This window comes from Artemia franciscana, chromosome 8, assembly GCF_032884065.1.
Source record: "Artemia franciscana chromosome 8, ASM3288406v1, whole genome shotgun sequence".
In the NCBI taxonomy this organism is placed as follows: Eukaryota; Metazoa; Arthropoda; class Branchiopoda; order Anostraca; family Artemiidae; genus Artemia; species Artemia franciscana.
In genome coordinates, this window is record NC_088870.1 from 10,346,295 (window position 1) to 10,369,546 (window position 23,252).

The following is a 23,252-nucleotide window of genomic DNA, read 5'->3' on the forward strand; positions in this document are numbered from 1 at the left end:
TAAATTGTAAAGCACTGACAATCTCGGTTATGAAAGTAATGTCCCATTAGCAATCGGGATTGTGAGTTCGTAAATCAAGACTGTATAGCAGCGTCTACGTTCGGCGCTTTCTGAAAAGCTGGGGTGTAAATTTGGGATGTATATAAGAGTCTATACTGGTAAAAATTGTAAAAAATCGTAACAAAATCATAAATCAGCCTAAAATCACAATTGAACAAACATGGATCCACATTTCCTATTTCTGAACAAAATCTGAGATTCTCATATGTATGTATGTCAATTTGACACAAACAGCTCCGCACATTCATGGTCACAAGAAACAAAAGAAAAAAATAACCTACTAAAGTATTTAAAAGAATCAATTAAGCAATTAAAAAAATTTAAAACAACCTACAATACCAATTCAAAGAAAAAAAAATAACATGAACATAACCATCAGAGAACACCCTTCGATTGCGTCGTACCCAATTAAATAAACCGACCTAGATTCCTAATACTCACAAAACACCCATTCTTTGGCAACTTGTGCACTGACAACTTTTTCCCCTCACCCTTCTAAAAAAAATTCCTTTCTCAAATCACTTAACCCCCCATCTCTCCTCAGAAAATATAGCACATTTTCCTTCTATTCCCCATAAATAAGACAGCTGTAAGAACAATTAATTTTTTGGTTCTAAGCCTTTCCTAAGTATCTCCTTCTTTCCCCAAGCAGCAAAAAAATACCTAAACAAGAAATCACAGATTTAATATTATACCTACACAACATAGCTATAAAATATTCTTCAATATTCGGACTGGCACAAATCCCTAATAGGTAATGAGCTCTTAATTTGTACACAACTATCAGAACACATAATTTCCTCAGTGAGGTGGTTCAGCTGATACAACGGATATGTTCGAATTATGATCGTAAAAAATCCACTAGTTTTGACACACGAACATTATTATCTTCAAAATTTTGGGAGGGGTCAGATTTTTGGGGATTAATCTATTATAGTAGTTCCTCAAACACTGCACCCTGACCTTAATCTCATTAGCTTTTTTTGTGAGAACTGATTAAATTCCCCTTGATAACTTTTCTGACATGGCCATATGAGTTTGAACTTTAAGTCCTATTTTCCTGTAGGTCATCAAATTTGTCATTCCAAACTTCAATTAGTAAGAAAGTTTATTCATTCGACCATTTCTGAGCTTCTTTATCTTTCTTTTAAGCCCTGTGGCTTTATATTCAAATTTATTGCTTGATTAGGTTCCCATAAAAAGAAAAAACCGTCTTCACTCCCTGATTTTGGCATGCCGGCCCATTTTCAGCACCTTTTTGTGCTGTATATAGAAACGAAAACGTGCAACAGCAGAAACACACCCTAATTTCCCAGGAAATGGCTTATGTAGATGGCGACTATACCACACTTATTGCAAAAGTTTTAAATGATAAACTCGAGGTAGTCAATTAAAAGTTGCCTAATTCCAGTTCCAGGAATTCGATTTGGGAGCTATAAAATCTGTTTCGTTTTTGGTCCTAGGTATAACTGAATTAAATTTTATTGAGATTTTTATACTTTGGTCCTTTGTAGCTATAGTCTTTCAAGTGTGATGTGAAATAGCAAGAACTTTTGTGCTACTTGAACTGTTTGTTTTATTCAGGAAAGAGCCCTCGAAAAAACACACAGGGCAATCCTAAAATTATTGTCAGGATAAACTTTCATCATTAAATCTGTCAGCTCTATGATAGGCTAAGGTTCTAGAGATGAAATGTAGCCTAAATGAGAATCTGTAAAATTCTAGTTTATTAGCTTCTTGCTACCCTGGAAAGTAGCTCAGTTATATGAATGAAACTTTCAGGGTCAAACCTAGGGCAGAAATATACCCTGGGATGGTATTGCTTTGCTATTATGTCTATTCTTTTATATTTCTATGGCTTAGAAGGTTGTATACATGACAGTTTAATCTTATATGTTTTAAACTGTTATTACCTTAATTACCTTAATTCGCACTTCAGAGCGAATTAGTTGCAAGAATTGTGATGCTCCATAGTTGATGATGGTGATAGATCTGGTTGCTGTGCTAAGGTCAAGTGACAAACCATAGGGACTAGAGAGTGCTGGAGAGATGCAATTTAAGCCCACTTGGTAATGGTGATCACATGGTAGGTATGGTTCAAGGACCATTCTCCAGTGATTTAGAGTTGGCACCACCACACAACAGCAACTTCAGATAGAGTGTGTGAGATGGTTGGGTATGACAAGCTGCATCATCCTCCAAGCTAACTCTCTATTGTGTTCCACAACTGTTATGGTAGTGAGGGCTGGGAGGGGTTTTCTCACTGGAATCTCCATGGTTTGGCCTCTCATTCCTTGTCAAGCCTCTTTTTGAATTCCTTGGGCGAGGTTGCTGAGACTGTCTCTTGGCTTAGTTGGTTCTAATCATTCACCACTCACTGGCTGAAAAAATCTAGTCCAACTTTGGTGTTAATGCTGGATTTGAACAGCTTTTTGGAAAGTCCTTGTGTTTGCTTTTGGTTGGGACAGAAAGTCAACAGCTTCTGATCTGCTTGCTGGAGGTACCTGTAGGTGAGCAGCATGTTGTTACACCTACACTGAAAAACGAGTGTTGAGAGGTTAACAGATTGTTATATGTTATTAGTTTTGAAAATGTAATTCCTGTTGTTTCTATAGAATTTGAAGTCACATTAAGGTTATTTTCCTAGATTTGACAAAGGATTTTACTGATTTTTAAAACTTTTTAAATTGGGATTGATCAAAAGCAGGAATAAGACTCACAAAACTTTTCTTGCAGCTAATTTTACAGATGTATTTGGCAAGGTTTCACTTTTATAACACAAAGATGGTTAAAGGTCAGTTCCTCCCTGAATAGAGGAATAGAAGAATATTCCTTCCTGAATAGAGGAATATTCCTCCCCTGATAGGGAGGAATAGAAGAATATTCCTTCCTGAATAGAGGAATATTCCTCCCCTGATAGGGAGGAATAGAGATAGATGCTTTAAAATGATCATTATGATCTTAATTATCATTATTATTTATCATAATGTACTTAATCATCATAATGATCATTATGATCATTAATGATCAATGATCTTTCTAGATGATCATTAAGGTTCTAGATATACCCCTGAAAGATTCTGTTCACCAAACTCAACTTCTTTCACAGATAGCAAAAAGCCCCTAAGCTAGAATTTCAACCCCCCCCCTAAATTGTTAATATTATTTATTTATTGCCTATAAAAAAAAGAATACATTAGACAGAGTATTCACAAAAGATAACAAAAAAAGGACACAAACACACATTGGCTGTCCAGATACAAGACTATTACAAAGAATTGGTGATCATGAATAATGAAAATTGCTTTGAAAATGGTATAAAGGTTTATTAATAATAATAGTTAGGTCTAAAAGATTATAGATATAGACAATATATATTTCTTGATTAGGGTACTTCATTCTAACTATATATTATAGCTCCTACAATGAGCTGGTTATCTTCTCAATCTGGAATTCATCTCTGTGTGTGATTAAATACATAATTTACATGTTATTTGAAATAATTTTAAAAAGTAGATAATAATAGAAGGGAACATTATAATCTGACTATTAGAAACATCCTGCATGTTATTAAGTAAGAATTTCTCTGTTTTAGTGTTTTCTCTCACTCTAGTGTTTTAGCTTTTACTCTTGGGTTTGTTTAGTTTATAGGATTTTCTTTTATTTTCTATTTCTTTAGTTCAATTCTATTTATTTCTGACCCATCAACAAAACAAAAGACAAAAAAAAATAAAAAGAGAAAATAAACAATCAATGAAAAGATAGATTACAATAAACAAACACAAACATAACTACATACTATACAAAGAGGGAAGACCACTGGTGGTTAAGTTTTCTAGAGGAGCATATGAAATCTTCCACTCTTTTATCAATAATGTTTGCAGGCAGAATCAATTTAAAAGTTCAAGTTGCAGGCCAGAGTTACCCTTAAGATTAAAAGCAATTGCTGCAGTTTTATCAACATTAAAATTCAGACTGATTTGCTGATATTGATGCTGGAGTCTAGAAAAATTTCTCTTACTTCCCAAAAAGGTGCAACTTAGATTCAAAATATCATCAGTATAGGTAAATAAAGAAACATCAGTTTCACCATAAATACATGTGCACTCAACAGAGCATTGAGCAGCAGAAACTGAGTTATTAAAAAGAGAAGGGGAAGTTAAACCACCCTGTCTGACACCCTTAGATATATTGAAAGGATCTGAACTTCCTTTTATTTTATCTTTAAGATGACTATACATATAACAGAGACAATTAATAACAGAAGGATCAACCCCTCTTTTTATAGCTTCTGACAAAATCTGGGCAAATATACATGAAAATGTATGTTCATGTGTGCAAAGAACAAGGAAATCACCAGATCCTTCCACCTCAGCTAGATATTAAAAAGGGCATAAAGAGCATCTTTAGTCTTTTCAAGTGCTTTCAAAGATAGTATAAAGCTCCTAAACTAGGATTTTACCATTAGTGGTAAATATGGGAGCATCAGGAAATGATGCATTTGCATGTGAATTGATTATTATATTTGGGAAGAGGACACAAAAATGAATCAAGTACTTTTTGCTCACCTTGTCCTTATGTTAGTCATGGAGTTATGTATACATTAGGCTTTTTGCTAGCTTACAAAGCAGTTTATTAAGTGGACAAAACTTTCAGGAATTGATTCAGAGTTACCCTGCATTGAGAACCATTAAGATAATTGGATTCAGCATTATAGAAATGAATTTTCAGCTCCTGATATCTGGCTACAAAAAAGTTTTGGTTTAAAATTGGATGATTTCTTCTCACATGAGCAAGAAGAAAACAGTCTGGGTGTTATAATTACAAGTTGTTCTATCTGTACTGTTATTAGAAAACTAAAAAAAAGAAATTGTGTGGTTGCTATAATATATCAATTCAGCACCTGCTATTTGCAGCAAGATGTTCCTTGAGCAACTTGCCCTTCTTTTTCAAATGATTTTTAACCTAGGTATTGTGCCTGATTCTTTTTCAATAGGAATACTAACACCTGTGCCTAAAAAGGGAAAGCACTTTGCCAGTGCTTGTCATTCTGACCTATAACTGTGGCTACAATTTTTTGTAAGTTATCTGAGGCGCTTATTATTGATGAACTGTGGTCAAAATGCACAGTTCCAGACCATCAATTCAGTTTTCAGCCTAGTCTAGGTTGTGGCCATACTCTTTCTGCTCTTGTTTTGGCATTGACAGATGCTGAGAAAAGCAGTGAGAGCATAGCTGTTGCTGTGCATGATGTCATAAGGGCCTTTGATTCACTAATTCATATGCAGATTATTTTAGATATGGGCCTAGCAGGTGTTAACCCATGTATGTTAAACTCTTTATATGATATGTATCAAAATTTAAAAGCTGAGCTCAAGCTACCAACAACACTAAACCTGACGAATAACCTGGTACATCCCCTAAAAAAAGGTGCAAGGCAGGGTGCATTGACATCACCTACCACATTTAATAACAGCATTGTCAAACCACAATCTAAGTCAAATCTGACATACATTCTGAGAGGGATTGATCTATCGTTAATAAGCTATGCAGACAATGTACTGAATCTGAGCCACCTCCTTTGAAGTTTAGAGGAGAATTTTATTCACTTTCAAGTAGAATATGGAAAAATGGGCCTTCAGTTTAATGAAGAGAAATCAGATGTAAAAAAAAAGGTAAAGGATACAGCATTAGACTTTACAGTCCATACCGGTGGTGCTGATCTCTGTTTCTTGGCCCTTCAGCCAGGAAGTGCAATGGGGGGTTGGGGGCCAGCCAACCTGTGCTTTTGCACACCCTTCCTGTTTACCTTCCCCAGATTTCTCCAGGTACCCATTTAGAGCTGGGTCAACTCTGGCTAAGCTTACAGAGTCACGCCACTGACCCCCATCCCAAACTGAAGAATTGGGTACACTGGGATTCGAACCCGCGTCCTCTCAGACAAGAGATCCCGAATCCAGCGCACCAACCCACTCGGCCAGGGCAGCGAAATCAGATGTGATGTTGTTTAATGCTAAGGAAGGGTCTGCTGTTGATGTTAGGCTGGGTGGTGCTACTATTTGGCTTTCCAAACACATAGTTTATTCGGGGATCCCTATTGGTTGGTCTTTGCTTGAAATGCATCATCTTTTGCAAAGTCATCTGCAGAAACGGATCTCTTTAGTGTATATCCATGTTGTAGTTTATAAGTGTCAGTTTGGTTGGCGGATTTTGGCCCATCTGTACAATGCAATGGCACTACCCCATTATCTGTGTTTAAGTTGCTTTTGGAGGATATTCCAAAAGGAAGATAAGAAAGAATTGCAGTCTATATATTATAAATATGCAAAGTACCTCTTATGGCTTCCATCATGGATAAGTAATTGTATTGTGACAAGTCAGTATATGAGGTTATATAATTCATTCAGTATATAATTGTATTGTGACAGGATATGAGGGTTTCAGATAGTAAAATTCCAATACGATGTGGGGTCCAGCAAGGTGCTGTCCTCTCCCCCTCTATTTTCAAACTTTGTATATCATCTGTCCTTTCCTCTATCCCACCTACTTGCATCCTCAATTCTGTAAATATTTCTTATCTTGCCTATGCGGATGATATTCTTTTGATCAGTAGGACTAAAAAGGGCTCTCTTTGTCTGTTTCAATAGTAGCATCTAAACTTCATGCGATTGGACTTTCTCTTAATCTTTCAAAGTGTGAATATCTTTCATTTAATAGCAATATCACTACTCCTCTAATCTATGGATCTTTTTCTATCCTGTTGGTTTCTTCATTTTGGTGGCTGGGAATTAACATTAGTAAAACTCTAAAATCCTTACGGACTCTCACTGTTGCTGATTGCAAGAAGAAAATCCAATTAAGTTACTCTAAAATTGTTGCTAACCGAGGTAGATACAATAGAAAGTCTCTTGCTAAATTATACTCGGTTTTTACAGATCATTCGGTTTTGTTTCTTTCTGGTATTTACCCTATTTTTCATAAAAAAGATATCAGTTCAATTCGTTCTTATTATTTCCGTTTTTCCCGTTTTCTATTGTATCTGCCTCCATGGTATAGGAATAGGAGCCTCATATCTATTTATAGTTTCCCAGATATTGGGTCGAAGCTCACAGATCTTGCTGGCAAAATACCCCAGTGTACTTATAAGTATCTGCCCGCCCACGGGGTCCTTACTCATTTGCTTTAGTTTCTTGTTTTTTCTGTTTTGTGTAGTGTTTGTTTTGTTTCTTTTATTGGTACTCCGCTTTGATTTTTTGTAGCGGGTCAAAAATAAATTATTATTATCAGCAGTATGGGATTATTAACCCTAACAAAGTGATCATAGCCCAGATCGCCAGATATAACTCTAATATTGTTACTCATCCTCGGGCAATTATTTTGAGGCAATAGGTTTTGTTTTTTGCAGTTAGATATCCATTTGTTCTTTATTTTGCTTGTGTTTGTGTATTCTTTTGTAGTGTGTTTTTTGCTTTTTTTTTATCTTATACTCCATCTGCTTCTTTTGATGGGAAATAAATATATACATAAATACATACATTAAATTTCTCATTCAGTATTCTTTCCAAATATAATGTTCTAAGTGTAATTGCTACCATGACAATTTCCCCCCACCCCTGGAAAGAAAATAAGAAAGCAAATATCTGTCTCTGTGTTTTTGTTTTTATATGTTGACATACTCATGCTTGCTTCAACATGCTGGAGTTGACAAATGTACTCTGTTTTATATTCAAAAAATTTTAATTTTGCTGTAAGTTTCAAGTGCAATTTTTATAGCATATATTGCCCTCAAATCCTTATGTTTTAATTTTTTAGGTGTGCAATGAATAAAGTTGGTCCATATATCTTGGGACCAAGTTTGGGCCCCAGCCCTGTTAAATGTATTTCACAATATATTGCCAAGCATGGAGAGTCATCCAAATTCAGAACTATCAAGGTAGGCTTTCTGATTGGTTTTCTTTTTGGGAGGGAGATGTCAGTACAGACACAAAAAAACCTTTCAAAAAAAAGTATTTTCCTACTAAAAAAAAATAAACTAACTAATTACTGTAATTAGGTCATGTTTGCAACTAGTCAGAAAAATATCTCAAAGTTCAAGGTGTAAAGGAGGAAAATGATCTTAATCAGCTCATTGCTGTATGCTAATACAGCCAAACTCTTGAAAAGACAAGAAAAAAAAGCATAATTATTAAAAAGAACAATGCACAAAATTAACAATAACACACTAACTACATAGGCAGATAAGGTGATGGTGAACCATTCTTACTTAATTTATGAATCAAACAATAGAAGACAGGAATAATCTGTGGTATGGTACTTTCTGACAAGCTTTTGGTTCCAATAAGACCTAGGAATAAAAAGGAGAAATTTGCAATATTGGAAATAATCAATTTGTATGCATCTAAAATCATCACTATTGAGGATTGGATGAAGATCAGTGTAAAAAGAAAATGAAATGGTCACAGAAAGTCGATAAAAGCTTTGCCTAGGCTTTCTGGTTGTAAATTGGTATGTTGCCAAAATAATCACCATTAGAAAACTGTGAACATGCATAAAAATGGGAATAACAAATTTTCAAAACTGAAATAACCAAAGGATTAACACCAAATTGACTAAGAGGAAACCAAGCTTTAGCCTTACAAACAGAATAAAAAGGTTTGGACCAGTCCAGAGTGCAGAAATGTTGGGCGTTTTGATAATAGGTTGCCTCTTTGACAAGAGAAGCTGAGGCATGATGAGCATGCTGAACACAAATTCCAGACCTGAAACCAAACTGATTTAAATCATAATTTGCAAATTGGATCCTATGGGGAAGTAAAACATATTCAAAAAGCTTGCTAAGGGTGCACACTACTGCAATTGGCCTATACAACCTGCAGAAATTAGAGTTGACTGTATGCTACAATATAATTAATTTGTTAATTATGAAATAGTGATATTTTGCCTCAATATCACTATTTCAAACAAATACTGGATATTGAGTGGTCCCCTAGGGAGTATAAACTCAACTGGGAAGCTATGGATCTACACAGTGCACCTGATCACTAAAGAATCCTGAATACAACTCACATCATCAACTTTGGAGCTGTACAAGGAGAGATCTTTTAGCTTGCTCCAAGCTATATTTTAAGATAATTAAAGTAATAAGCTTTTAGCCCATGTATTTGCTGAATGAAGAGGTTGTTATAATTATTTGTAGCATCATTTTGCTCCCCAATCCACTTTTACCCTCTTTTCTATTCTTTTCCTTCCTTTCTTCCAGTCTTTGCTGCTTTGAATGCTTTTCTTCTTTTTGCCTCAATATCTTTATTCATTTGTTATGCCTATGTGTTTTAGTTTTTCTGTGACCAAACATTATGAACCTGTGATCATGTACTGTAGTTATCACTATGAGGAAAATGTTTTAATCAGCTTTCTTTTTTTTGTGTTTCCAAATATGTAAAATTCTTTTTTTCCACCAAAGGTTACAAGCTTGAGAAACTTCTCCTGATTTTTAAACAAGGGGAAAAACCTCCAAAAATGGGAGTTTTCTTAGTGAAAATTAAATCACCAGACTCAACGCCATTAAATTCAGCATGTAAGAGAACCATATTGCAGAGGTTTCAAATCCCTATTTACAAAAATTATATATATATATATATATATATATATATATATATATCATGATTGCCCCATTAGGGACAGCCTAGTAAAGAAAGAAAGTAAACCGTTAGTAACTCTGAAATTTCAAAATGCGTTTTGAAACGGACTGTCAACAGAGGGAGAATCATCACTTGAGGCTGATTCAAGAATGCTAACTAATATTTAAATTGATCCTAATGGTAAAAGTATATTGCAAAAAAAGTTTATGAGTATTTCAAAAACGCTGTAAATCACACGAAATTGGTGTCAGATTGAAATGAATATTGCACGATTAGAATCTTCATAGCCAAAAACCCCATATAGAAGAATTACTGTCCCTCATCTTGAGTAGCAAGGAAAATCACTTTTTCTCATGGGAAGCAGTGCAGTGTCTCCTTTTTTCTCATGTCTCCTCCTCATCTCAGTTTTTTTCCTACTAGTGGGGTGCTGGGGTGTCACAACAAAAATGTTTAAAAGCTCGTTTGAAAGAAAATTGCTATACCTACTGCTTTTTCTATATAATCGCACTAACAGTTACCCTTCCCAAAGCAGCTACAAATGGCAAATTTTTCTCACTAAATAGTTTGTTTTTTTCCAACACGTTTTTGAATTTTTCATTACTATTGACTGAGGTTTGGTCTTTACTAGGCTTACCTAGCTCTACCAGCTGTCACTGCAACCATGACAAAAGATAATATTAAAGTGATATGCAATTTTCTCAGTGAAGACCTTTGTCAAGACCTCAGTGAAGACTCTGATAATGTTATAATTTTTAAGTGAAGACCTTTAAAGATCTTGAAGCTAGTTCCCTCCTCTCCCTGTCATTTGCTTTTGATCTTTTGCTTTGTTTTCAGTAGGGCTAGCCGTAAGTGCTAACAAAAATATACTTTTGTTGTCTTTTTTTCACCTGACGTTTGAATTTTTAGGTGATGGCCTTAAAGAACCTTGAAGACGAAGTAGCTGATGACAAACAAGGAAAAATGTTAATCCACACCGAAAAGTCTTTGCTTTCCTTACTCAGAGGGGAAAGAGGAGTAACGCAGTGTCATGGACTCTTTCAAGTATGTTGCCAAAAAATTCTGTAATCTTGTCATCAATATTTTTTATATTGTCATCAAAATGATAATCCACACCGAAAAGTCTTTGCTTTCCTTGCTCAGAGGGGAAAGAGGAGCTACTCAGTGTCATGGACTCTTTCAAGTATGTTGCCAAAAAATTCTGTAATCTTGTCATCAATATTTTTTATATTGTCATCAAAATGATAATCCACACCGAAAAGTCTTTGCTTTCCTTACTCAGAAGGGAAAGAGGAGCTACTCAGTATCATGGACTCTTTCAAGTATGTTGCCAAAACATTCTGTAATCTTGTCATCAATATTTTCTATATTGTCATCAAAATGATAATCCACAACGAAAAGTCTTTGCTTTCCTTACTCAGAGGGGAAAGAGGAGTAACGCAGTGTCATGGACTCTTTCAAGTATGTTGCCAAAAAATTCTGTAATCTTGTCATCAATATTTTTTATATTGTCATCAAAATGATAATCCACACCGAAAAGTCTTTGCTTTCCTTGCTCAGAGGGGAAAGAGGAGCTACTCAGTGTCATGGACTCTTTCAAGTATGTTGCCAAAAAATTCTGTAATCTTGTCATCAATATTTTTTATATTGTGATCAAAATGATAATCCACACCGAAAAGTCTTTGCTTTCCTTACTCAGAAGGGAAAGAGGAGCTACTCAGTATCATGGACTCTTTCAAGTATGTTGCCAAAAAATTCTGTAATCTTGTCATCAATATTTTTTATATTGTGATCAAAATGATAATCCACACCGAAAAGTCTTTGCTTTCCTTGCTCAGAGGGGAAAGAGGAGCTACTCAGTGTCATGGACTCTTTCAAGTATGTTGCCAAAAAATTCTGTAATCTTGTCATCAATATTTTTTATATTGTCATCAAAATGATAATCCACACCGAAAAGTCTTTGCTTTCCTTGCTCAGAGGGGAAAGAGGAGCTACTCAGTGTCATGGACTCTTTCAAGTATGTTGCCAAAAAATTCTGTAATCTTGTCATCAATATTTTTTATATTGTCATCAAAATGATAATCCACACCGAAAAGTCTTTGCTTTCCTTGCTCAGAGGGGAAAGAGGAGCTACTCAGTGTCATGGACTCTTTCAAGTATGTTGCCAAAAAATTCTGTAATCTTGTCATCAATATTTTTTATATTGTCATCAAAATGATAATCCACACCGAAAAGTCTTTGCTTTCCTTACTCAGAGGGGAAAGAGGAGTTACGCAGTGTCATGGACTCTTTCAAGTATGTTGCCAAAACATTCTGTAATCTTGCCATCCATATTTTCTAAATTATCATCAAAATGTTAATCCACAACGAAAAGTCTTTGCTTTCCTTACTCAGAGGGGAAAGAGGAGCTACTCAGTGTCATGGACTCTTTCAAGCATGTTGCCAAAAAATTCTGTAATCTTGTCATCAAATTGTTTTAAATTGTTATCAAAATGTTAATACACACCGAAAAGTCTTTGCTTTCCTTACTCAGAGGGGAAAGAGGAGTAACACAGTGTCATGGACTCTTTCAAGTATGTTGCCAAAAAATTCTGTAATCTTGTCATCAATATTTTTTATATTGTGATCAAAATGATAATCCACACCGAAAAGTCTTTGCTTTCCTTGCTCAAAGGGGAAAGAGGAGCTACTCAGTGTCATGGACTCTTTCAAGTATGTTGCCAAAAAATTCTGTAATCTTGTCATCAATATTTTTTATATTGTCATCAAAATGATAATCCACACCGAAAAGTCTTTGCTTTCCTTACTCAGAAGGGAAAGAGGAGCTACTCAGTATCATGGACTCTTTCAAGTATGTTGCCAAAACATTCTGTAATCTTGCCATCCATATTTTCTAAATTATCATCAAAATGTTAATCCACAACGAAAAGTCTTTGCTTTCCTTACTCAGAGGGGAAAGAGGAGTAACGCAGTGTCATGGACTCTTTCAAGTATGTTGCCAAAAATTTCTGTAATCTTGTCATCAATATTTTTTATATTGTCATCAAAATGATAATCCACACCGAAAAGTCTTTGCTTTCCTTGCTCAGAGGGGAAAGAGGAGCTACTCAGTGTCATGGACTCTTTCAAGTATGTTGCCAAAAAATTCTGTAATCTTGTCATCAATATTTTTTATATTGTGATCAAAATGATAATCCACACCGAAAAGTCTTTGCTAAATCAATTTTGCAAAAGAAATATACCACATATATGAGTAAGTAGGTTATACCGAAAAGTCTTTGCTTTCCTTACTCAGAGGGGAAAGAGGAGCTACTCAGTGTCATGGACTCTTTCAAGCATGTTGCCAAAAAATTCTGTAATCTTGTCATCAAATTGTTTTAAATTGTTATCAAAATGTTAATACACACCGAAAAGTCTTTGCTTTCCTTACTCAGAGGGGAAAGAGGAGTAACACAGTGTCATGGACTCTTTCAAGCATGTTGCCAAAAAATTCTGTAATCTTGTCATCAATATTTTTTATATTGTGATCAAAATGATAATCCACACCGAAAAGTCTTTGCTTTCCTTGCTCAAAGGGGAAAGAGGAGCTACTCAGTGTCATGGACTCTTTCAAGTATGTTGCCAAAAAATTCTGTAATCTTGTCATCAGTATTTTTTATATTGTCATCAAAATGATAATCCACACCGAAAAGTCTTTGCTTTCCTTACTCAGAAGGGAAAGAGGAGCTACTCAGTATCATGGACTCTTTCAAGTATGTTGCCAAAAAATTCTGTAATCTTGTCATCAATATTTTTTATATTGTCATCAAAATGATAATCCACACCGAAAAGTCTTTGCTTTCCTTGCTCAGAGGGGAAAGAGGAGCTACGCAGTGTCATGGACTCTTTCAAGTATGTTGCCAAAAAATTCTGTAATCTTGTCATCAATATTTTTTATATTGTGATCAAAATGATAATCCACACCGAAAAGTCTTTGCTAAATCAATTTTGCAAAAGAAATATACCACATATATGAGTAAGTAGGTTATACCGAAAAGTCTTTGCTTTCCTTGCTCAGAGGGGAAAGAGGAGCTACTCAGTATCATGGACTCTTTCAAGTATGTTGCCAAAAAATTCTGTAATCTTGTCATCAATATTTTTTATATTGTGATCAAAATGATAATCCACACCGAAAAGTCTTTGCTAAATCAATTTTGCAAAAGAAATATACCACATATATGAGTAAGTAGGTTATACCGAAAAGTCTTTGCTTTCCTTGCTCAGAGGGGAAAGAGGAGCTACTCAGTGTCATGGACTCTTTCAAGCATGTTGCCAAAAAATTCTGTAATCTTGTCATCAAATTGTTTTAAATTGTTATCAAAATGTTAATACACACCGAAAAGTCTTTGCTTTCCTTACTCAGAGGGGAAAGAGGAGTAACGCAGTGTCATGAACTCTTTCAAGTATGTTGCCAAAAATTACATAATCTTGTTATCAATATTTTTTGATTTGGTTAACATATTGCTCTTTGACGACTTTTAGTTCCAGAATAAACTAATTTCTTAGTTGCCAAAATGAATAAATGGTCGAATTTGTTTACTGAACTTGTAAACACAGTACAATACTGCAAAGAAATAATACACCTCCTAGAGAAGCGGGACTCGTACTTGTTGAGGTGACAAACACGGGAATTAACTCTTCAACACGAACAAAAAGTAAATATAGTAATAAAAGAACCTAACCACAAAGTTAGAAAAGGTAGAAATGGGCAAGAAAAAGAAGATAAAGATAATACTTTATTGATAAACGACTATTATTAGCTGAAAAAGAGCAGCCGAATTTGTATTTCAAGTCAAATAGTTATAAAATCATAAGCATATTGGGAGACACATAGTGAGAATAAGAGAAGATTGTAAATAATTGGTAACATGAAAAAGGACTTGGGAAGAAAAAAAACTTGAAATTTGAAACAACTAGAACTCAAACTACAGCAGAAAGGAGCAAAAAAAGAAAAAGAAGAAAATGGTAGAGGAAGAAGAGAAAAACATAATTATTGTGATATCAACAACTAAAAAAGAGACGAAGGGGCACTACTTAGTTCATGATAGATATGAACAGTTATTAAGGGGCTCTGTGATAAAGAGGGGTGAAAATCTTTTAAAAACTCTCAGTTTTGAGAAGAAGCAGATGAAATTGACCAGCTGCCCAACATATGCACATTTGTTTATAGAAGAGTCCATTTTTATGGTGTCCGCGTAAAGACAAAAGGAGAAGGTAAAAAATTCTAATTGTCAGTGTTTGATGGAGATAATAGAAGGATGTATTTTAATGCACATAGACTAAGATCATTAAACAACAATTACACGAGACCAATGATAAAGTTCTTTTGTGGCAAACTGGGTGGATACTGCAAAATTCTATTTTGAGTCAAACACTGTTTAAAACACTATCTGAAAATACAAAACAATATTGACGAATAAATTTCAAAAGAAAAATCTAAAACTTCTATATAGAATTAAAAAAAAAACCCTACTAATTTTTATTATAGTAAAAATTTATTAATTCTTATTATAACAATTAAGAAGTATCCTTATTGTAATAAGAATTCTGTAAATTTTTATTATTATAATAAAAAAAATCTGTAAATTCTAAAAATTATAAAAAATAAATTATAAAAAAAATACTCTGAAGCTTCTTTTGTAATGACCATTGTCCTCAAACTTGGTCTAGGGACAATGCTCTCCAAGTGACAGTTGAGTATAGACAGCGAGGTGGTAGACAACTGAGGGGTCTAGGGAATTGTCTTTTATTCCTGTATTTTATTTTTTGTATTTTAGTATGAAATTTTCGCCTGTTATTTGGCATTTTGATTGATGGTCTTTTCATCTGTATTCTATATATATATATATATATATATATATATATATATATATATATATATATATATATATATATATATATATTGCTGATAGATGAACTAGACTCTTACCACACTTTGGTACCTCCACAAGCCTCCTATAGAAATTAGAATACATGGACGTTGAAGTCGCAGGTAAAATGAAAAATACTGTGTCAGCTCAGTTTGTCAGAATAGCTCATCTGGAATATTTTGAAAATGACCTAGAGGTTTGAGTTTAAACTTTCAGGGAGGAGTGGGATAGGATAAGGAGACTTCAAATTTGGTTTTTGTGGGATCGAGGAGAGGGCCAAATATTTTGTCTTCGTACTATTAGTTTGTCGAAAAATAATACCCAAAAACGTAAAATCTTTGAAAAGCTTGGGTCCAATTCATGGGCCAAGGAGACTTCTTTGCGCAGAAAAAATTTGGAAAACAGTTTATTTTGCCTCGAAATGGGGTGAATTTTGTCTTTGGTTGGCCAGGAGCTTTTGTTTAGTTCAGGCCTAAGTTTTGCTCGGTCTAAACTTAAAGGTCTGGTCAAAAGGTTATTTTTTGATTATTCCCATTTCAAAAGACAAAAAGATTCGTGATGCCCAAAAATTGGACCATAAATGTCGTGTCTCTGTTTGGTTTGAAAATAGCATTCATAAGTTACTGGGCTAGATGGTGTCTTGTGCAAAAAAAGAAAAATGATACTAATTTTAGCTGTATCTATATGCAACATTCAAAAAGGCCTGCAAAAGTGGTTTTATATCTTGATAGTCCATGTCGACAGGGCTACATAGACCTCAATGATGGAAATACATTTCAAATTGGATTAACCTATTTGTGATACCTGTAACTGGGCCAAAAATTTGTTTTCTCCAACTGCCATGAACTTACAAGGCATGTAGACTGAACCTCGAGCTTGTCTCCCCATGGGCCTATGTCATATATATACATGTATGTGTGATTAATAAATAAATGAAATAAAATGAACCAGGAGAGGTCTCCTTGGTGCAGAGAATGGAGGCAAAGAATTATTAAAAAAAATAGTTGCATTGGATGTACAAAAACATTCGAAACTAAATAATTTTTTCTCCAAATTATTTGAAACTTGCAGGCTATAAGAGGAGCTCAATGAAGGGAAAAAAAATTATTTACATTGATGCATGACGACCAAAATAGGCCTGATTTAATTGCATTGATCAGCTTGTTCCTTTCTGGACATGATAATTGGGCGCGATGAGACAATTAGGAGAAAATATCTAAAAAAAAGCAGTATAATTTTGTTTTTCATGTTCAATGCTGCAATAACTGGAAAAGAAAATATTTGTAATATAATTGTCCAAAAGAAAATTAAATTAAAGATAGCATCTTACTGGACATGATCATTGGGCGCAACCAAACAAAGAGGAGAAAATACAAAAAAAATGGCTTGTATCAATTCTTGGCACTCCAAATAGGCCAAACAGAATTTTTCTCCAATTGGCTTGAAACTTGCATGTTAGGTAGGTTGAACCAAAGGGATCTTATTCAGAGAAAATGGGTCAGAATGCTTCGTAATCATCATGAGATCGTCGAGGATCTCATTAGAGTGCTTCGATTCTGATCCGCTTTAAATTGACTAAAACTGAGGAAACAAACCTGGTTTTATTCATTTGTAACGTCAGATTTTGTTTTCCTTTTTTAGACAAGAAAACGCAATATTAAAAAAAATGGTTGTGTCAATTCGTGACACTCCAAATAGGCCAACAAAATTTTCCTCCAATTGACTTGAAACTTGCATGGTAGGTAGTTTGATCCAAAGGGGTCTTATCGAGTGAAAATGGGTACTCAGGATGCTTCGAGATTATCACGAGATCATCGAGGATCTCACCAGAGTGCTTCGATTCTGATCTGCTCTAAAATGACAAAAATTCAGGAAATAAATCTGGTTTTATTCATTTGTAATGTCAGATTTTCTTCATTTTTCAAACAACAACACGGATTTTTTTTTCCTTTGAATTCTTTGCATGTATTTGTTTAAATTAAACAAACTAACATTTCAACAGAACAGAAAATGAGAAAATACTGGTAAATAAAATGGATTTATGTTTTGTTTTCAACAGAACAGAAAATGAAAAAATAATTGTGAATTCTTATATTTTCAAGGTTATCTACAAGATGAAGGACAGAATGGCGGTCAGCATGGCTTTGGCCCTATAAAAGACTAAAATTATACAAATTTAATAAAAATCACTGTTGCAAAATATTGCAAAAAACAACACCTGATCAACCATTTTAACTGTATATTAAAAACTAAATTTGAATCCATCGTTTTAGTTCTTACGCAGCAAAAAAGAAAAAAATTCACAAAAATTTACACAATTAAGCTATGATAAAATCATGATTGTAAAAACACTAACTGAAATTAATAAAAAAAATGTTTCACAAGAAACAGTTTTTTAGACAAAAAAGCGGCGTATTGAAACCTAATTTAAATATAAGTAACGTCACGTAATAAAGTCGAACTTGAAATGAACAGATATTATTACAGATGAATGAATTAAATCAAAAGTAAACTGTAATTAAAATGAATTATAACATCAAAATTAAAACTAACTTTGCTGCTGTCGATGAATAGATGCAAACTAAAATGAACAGCAATTATCACGATTAAGAATGGGGCTACTGCTTCCCTAAAAAAAATGAATTTTTTTTTGTTTTTGAGATATTCTCTTTTATTTTCTTTTATAATTGTAACGCCGAGAAATCAAAAAATGCTCCATCTTCCAGGAACAACTATCACTATTTTTAAACAATATAGTTTTATTTGTGAGAAATGCAGTAAATTTTTATGCTTAGTTTCTTTTCTTTAAACACATTCCTTTCAGATGTATAGAAAATCATTTGTTGATTCATAAATTTAAAAAATTGCTTCATGGAACTAAACAGAATGTTTCAAGATCACCATTTTTGACCATCATTTTTTTTCGCCATTTTAATAATCATTGATTCCATGAATATGTCTTTCTTTTTGTTTGGACGGTTATAGAGAAGCTTTCATGTACATAATCTCGTCTCCGGAAGGAAATTCCGGGGTAGGGGGTTCAAAATTATACATTTTTTCATTTCTTTTAGGAGACAGTAGAATCAGATCCTGGGCAACTTCCTTTGAGACGTTTGTTTTTAGTATTAGATTGTGCAGTTCCTCATGATTTTGATCCTGAATCAGCTTGGAAGATTAACCTTCAGCAGTATTTCATGAAAGAGAAAACTTTCACCGAAAAAGAAGCTCTGACAATATTCTGGGCGATTGTCAATGTTGTAGAACGCCTACATAGTGTAAGTTCATTGTTTTAGCTATACGATTAAACTTAATCAAAATTTTAAGAAAAAAATAAAATTAAAAATAATAAACAGGAACGTTTTCTTAACCAAGGACAGTGAAAGCATAATCTCATTGAAATGGTTAGGTGGAGTCTTGAAAATAAAATAATAATATCAACAAAATAAAAAATATTTATATTCAAAAGACACTAAAAATGGAATCTTAATCTTTAAATTAGTTAAGTGGAAACCTAAACAGCTATATTTGTCTTTAAAAAAAATTAGAAAAATCGGAAATTCAATCTTTGGCAGAAAAATTGGAAATTCAATCTTATTGAAAAAGATCCCATATGCAGTTATGGCTGTCCTTCGAAGGTATAATTGTATTGGGATGTCAAGAGTTTTTTTTTTATGAATTTTTACAGACGAAAAGTGTTGTCAAATTTTACAAACTGGTTTCGCTTATTTAGTTTCATGGTTCACACGTGACAACCCTGGCGAAAATGTGATGCTGCCCTGAAAACTTCATAATTTTGATAAAACCTGAGTAGAATTCTTAGAAAATATCCGTTTGAAGTATGAATGGACAATGGATCCAGGGAAAGAGAATGTTTCTGTTTTGATGTCCCTGGTGCTTTAAAATGTGACATTTCTTTGTCCTTATTGACTATTGAACATTCACTTAATAAAAAAAAATTTCATTATTTTGGCTTAGGATGCAACTAAATTATGCTATTTTTTACAAAATCAATAAACTACAAGGTGAACAAATTACGAACTATTAAATGTACTGACAAAAAAAATTGTACAACAATGGGTACGGCATCTTAGCGTTTCGATTTTATTCCTGCCTCGAGTAGGAAGACGCTTTGAACAAGGAGGAGACGGCAGCGAACGATGCTTTTGACTCGTGGGTAGTGAGTGTCCAAACTTGAGGATAAGTTCGTATCTGCGCTCACAAAGCGGAATTCATAATTGTCGGTAATTCGTAGCCCATATGCGCAAGGCAGTATTCAGGGGAGTTGTTTGACCCCCCCCCCCCCCTGAGTTGTTTATTCAACTCATAAAACGTAATAAAAATGTGTAAAAACACATTTCTATTATTCTTTAGTTTTTTGTGCCTGCCACCCCACGGAAAAAAAAAAATCCTAGATACGGCCCTGCATATGTGTCATACCCCCTATTATATTAGGATCATTAAGATGGCTTTCCCTCTGTGGAGCAGGTTGAGATTCTCTTTAAAATTACTTCAAAATTTCTTTAACCAATCTGTTAGCTAGATTTGTAGTCGAAACAAAATGAGCAGAACAGGTTGGTCTGTAGCTATTTGTAACTTAATTATTAATTAATTAAATCATCTATAAATATAACTGAATTAATTTAACCTGGTTCATAGGATATTATATAGCTGAATATATACTGGACGAAAATCAGTAAACTTGCACAGCTAAGGCGGAGGCAACTGTGAACATATATTCAGTTAAGAACGGAGGCAAAATAAATATTCATTCGTATAATTTTGTAATCTTTATTTATTTTATTTTTTTTTGTCGGGGGACGCTAGAAAATGTTAAAAACGTCTATATGTCGACTGCTCAAATAACATTAACTAAACACGACTTTCTTGTGAAAAATGGGGGCATTTATTATGGGATTGCCGTTTCATAGGCTTCATCTTACAGTTCTTAATTTAAGAAGGCCTTGGCTATATCCTTAAATGCTAATAGAGCACAAAATTCAGAGGAGGGGGAGTCAAACACCAAAAAACATGCTTGACACTAAAGTTCAAACATGTCCACTTTTCTCAATAACAAATACTATATATAAAAAAGGGGAGAATTGTATAACTTACAGCCCTTGCCCGTGGGCTGTGGGGGCCTGACATAAAATAAAAATAAAAACCTCATTGCATCTTTTGTCATCTCATAGGTTTTCTATTAATTTGTTTATATGCATTTTCATTACGTTTTATGAGTCGGACAAACCTTTGGGGGGGATCCCCTATTCCCATGGATACGGCTTTGAGTAGACGACTTCGAAGTTTGTGTTGGGGTTAAATATTTTTCTGCGATTTTCACAAATGAGTATCTGCTACTTTTTTTATGCGTTTCGTCCGACAAATTCTTTGGCTAGTAGACATGTTTGGCTAGTACGCCGTTACGTCGAAATGTTGTATCTGACGTTTCCAAATTACTAAAAAAGTTGCTAAAATCTGTTTGCTGAGCTGCGATCAAGGAGAGGATTGTTAGGGCAATATGTGTACAATTATAATTCGATCCTAGCTTGTGTGCCCTGTAGGAACTGACCTGACTAGATTTTAAAAATGAGCTGTCTGTCTTGTGCCTGAGTATATTTGCTTATGAGTTAATTGGGCTGCTTAAAAATGAATGCATAAAACAATTTTACTTTAGCCCTCACCTTGAGAACAGCTTAGTAAGCGGTTTTGGCAATTATCTCAGAAGTGAGGAAATGCCAGATACGACCTTTAGGTGTATCAACGACAATATGTTGAAAGAATGCTTGTAGTATCTTGAACGGTACGATAGCAAATTGGCAACTAAACTGTAACGAATAAGTACCACAGGTTATGGGCTTAACAATTGTAACAATGTTTGGGCTTAACTACAAAAATAAAATGTTTAACAATTTTTAAGGTTGATCATTGCATTTCTTAAAAAGTGGTGTGATTTAGGGCATTGTTGACCCCATCAAAATTGTAGGTGAACAGTTGTATGAAAAACAACCAACAATTGGCATTAAAAACTCCCCTTCATAGCTGCAAGTGAATAAGGGAGAAATCAAATACCCCTCGAGCATCTCAAGAATCGAATATTGTTTGAAGATTCAACCTTAGAACTAGAAATCAAATAAATTATTACTTCTTGTGATATTTTGAAGCTCAAAATTTGTTGAATGCGAATGAGTTTTTAATGAGTTGTTGACGAACTGTAAACTTCATTCTCTATTTATTAAACTTTGCGAGCAGAAATTTCTTTGAATGAATAAATTGAACTCAAAATGAACAGAAGTTAAGATAAATAACCGTATCAGACACAAAATTTGACAGATAGTGATGTCAAATTGATGTAGAGGTATTGTCAATTCTAAAACAAACAGAAATTAAAATGAGTAATCGCGTGAAACTTAAAACAAATAGGAGCAGGGCTACTTATTGTTCCAGTCTTTCACTTCAAACGTTAACTAACAAAGATGAAACATCGCAGCAAGAGGCTCTTTCTCTTGCCCAGATAAAATCAATATTTCAAGAGCAAGGTGCCTAAAGTTCCCCAACACCCGTAAGTTTTAAAACCAAGGTTAATATTAACCTCATTGTATCTTTTGTAACCTTATAAGTTTTCACCTTATGAGGAGGAAGGAAATTGCCCCCCTCCCTCCTTGACTTCGGATAATATCATTTTGGGTGTTTCCATTGGAAAATGCTTTTGTCTTGTATTTTCATTTAAAAATTGACAATAGACAGCTATTGCTTTTTTAAGCTATTTCTTGATTATAAAAAAGGTTGGGCTAGATTGTTATGCATAACATAGGTAAGTAAAAAAATAAAATTGCAGAGATATTTTCATTGTATTTTTTGGAAAAAAGTTGTTCTTTCTCTTCAATGCAATTTCAAGCGAATGAATAAAGAATTTATTTTTTTAATCTTCGAAACATATGAGGAAATAAATACAAATAATATTTTCTTCAAGGTTTTTCATGATTAGCTAATGATTATCCTGGGTAAGGCTAGATCGTGCTTCTTTTTTCTTTATTTTTGTTATCTTTTTTGCAGACACATAATTGAGTTTCGTCTCTTGCGAGTTTCCTTTAATTTTATTTAATTTAAATTTTATGTTATAAAAATTTTAAATTTAAGTTAATCGGACTCGATCATAGTAACACGGGGAAACAAAATAGTTTTAAATTTAGAGAAGTATTCTTTAAACAATTTCGAAATTCTGAAGGGTTAAAAAAAATCTTGTTTTGTGCTTCTCGATAATGCTAAATATTCCGAAAAGAAAAACATGAATTGCTGACCTTTTAACTTGCTATGTATACCTCAAACTTGGTATACCTCATATATACCTCAATGGTGGATCTAGAGGTAAAGGAAAGGGGGGTTCCACCCGCTAGCGTTGGTGCATTCTTCAAGAAGACAACTCCAGACATTCCCTCCCCTCTCTAAAACCCAGACTTGCCTTAACTGGTTTGAATCGTCAAAATTGATTGCCCTGTTTTGAGTTGACTGGGTCTAGTTGTTGGAATTCAAGGGTTGAATTTCCTGTTTTGATATTGACTGGTTGTTGAGTTGTGTGATCCGAGGGCTGAATTTCCTGTTTTTAGTTGACTAGGTTGAGTTGTTGAGTTATCTGTTTCGAGATTTGAATTTC

At 34.0% G+C, this 23,252-nt stretch overlaps 1 protein-coding gene across 4 annotated transcripts in view; it reads left to right on the forward strand.

Annotated features, from left to right (window-relative positions):
* Positions 1–1,352: 1,352 nt before the first annotated feature.
* The window catches only part of LOC136029965 (serine/threonine-protein kinase 40-like), a 75,424-nt gene continuing 53,524 nt past the window's right edge, over positions 1,353–23,252 (forward strand). The window contains exons 1-4 of one of the 4 annotated variants that reach the window (XM_065708523.1): positions 1,353–1,442; positions 7,873–7,993; positions 10,605–10,739; positions 18,676–18,879. In XM_065708523.1, coding sequence (XP_065564595.1) covers positions 1,429–1,442; positions 7,873–7,993; positions 10,605–10,739; positions 18,676–18,879 — 474 coding nt within the window. In that variant the 5' untranslated portion in view covers positions 1,353–1,428. Of the gene's footprint in view, positions 1,524–7,872; positions 7,994–10,604; positions 10,740–12,507; positions 12,686–13,997; positions 14,138–18,675; positions 18,880–23,252 lie in introns of those variants that run through there. The other 3 variants (XM_065708524.1, XM_065708525.1, XM_065708526.1) reach the window with 3 other exon arrangements.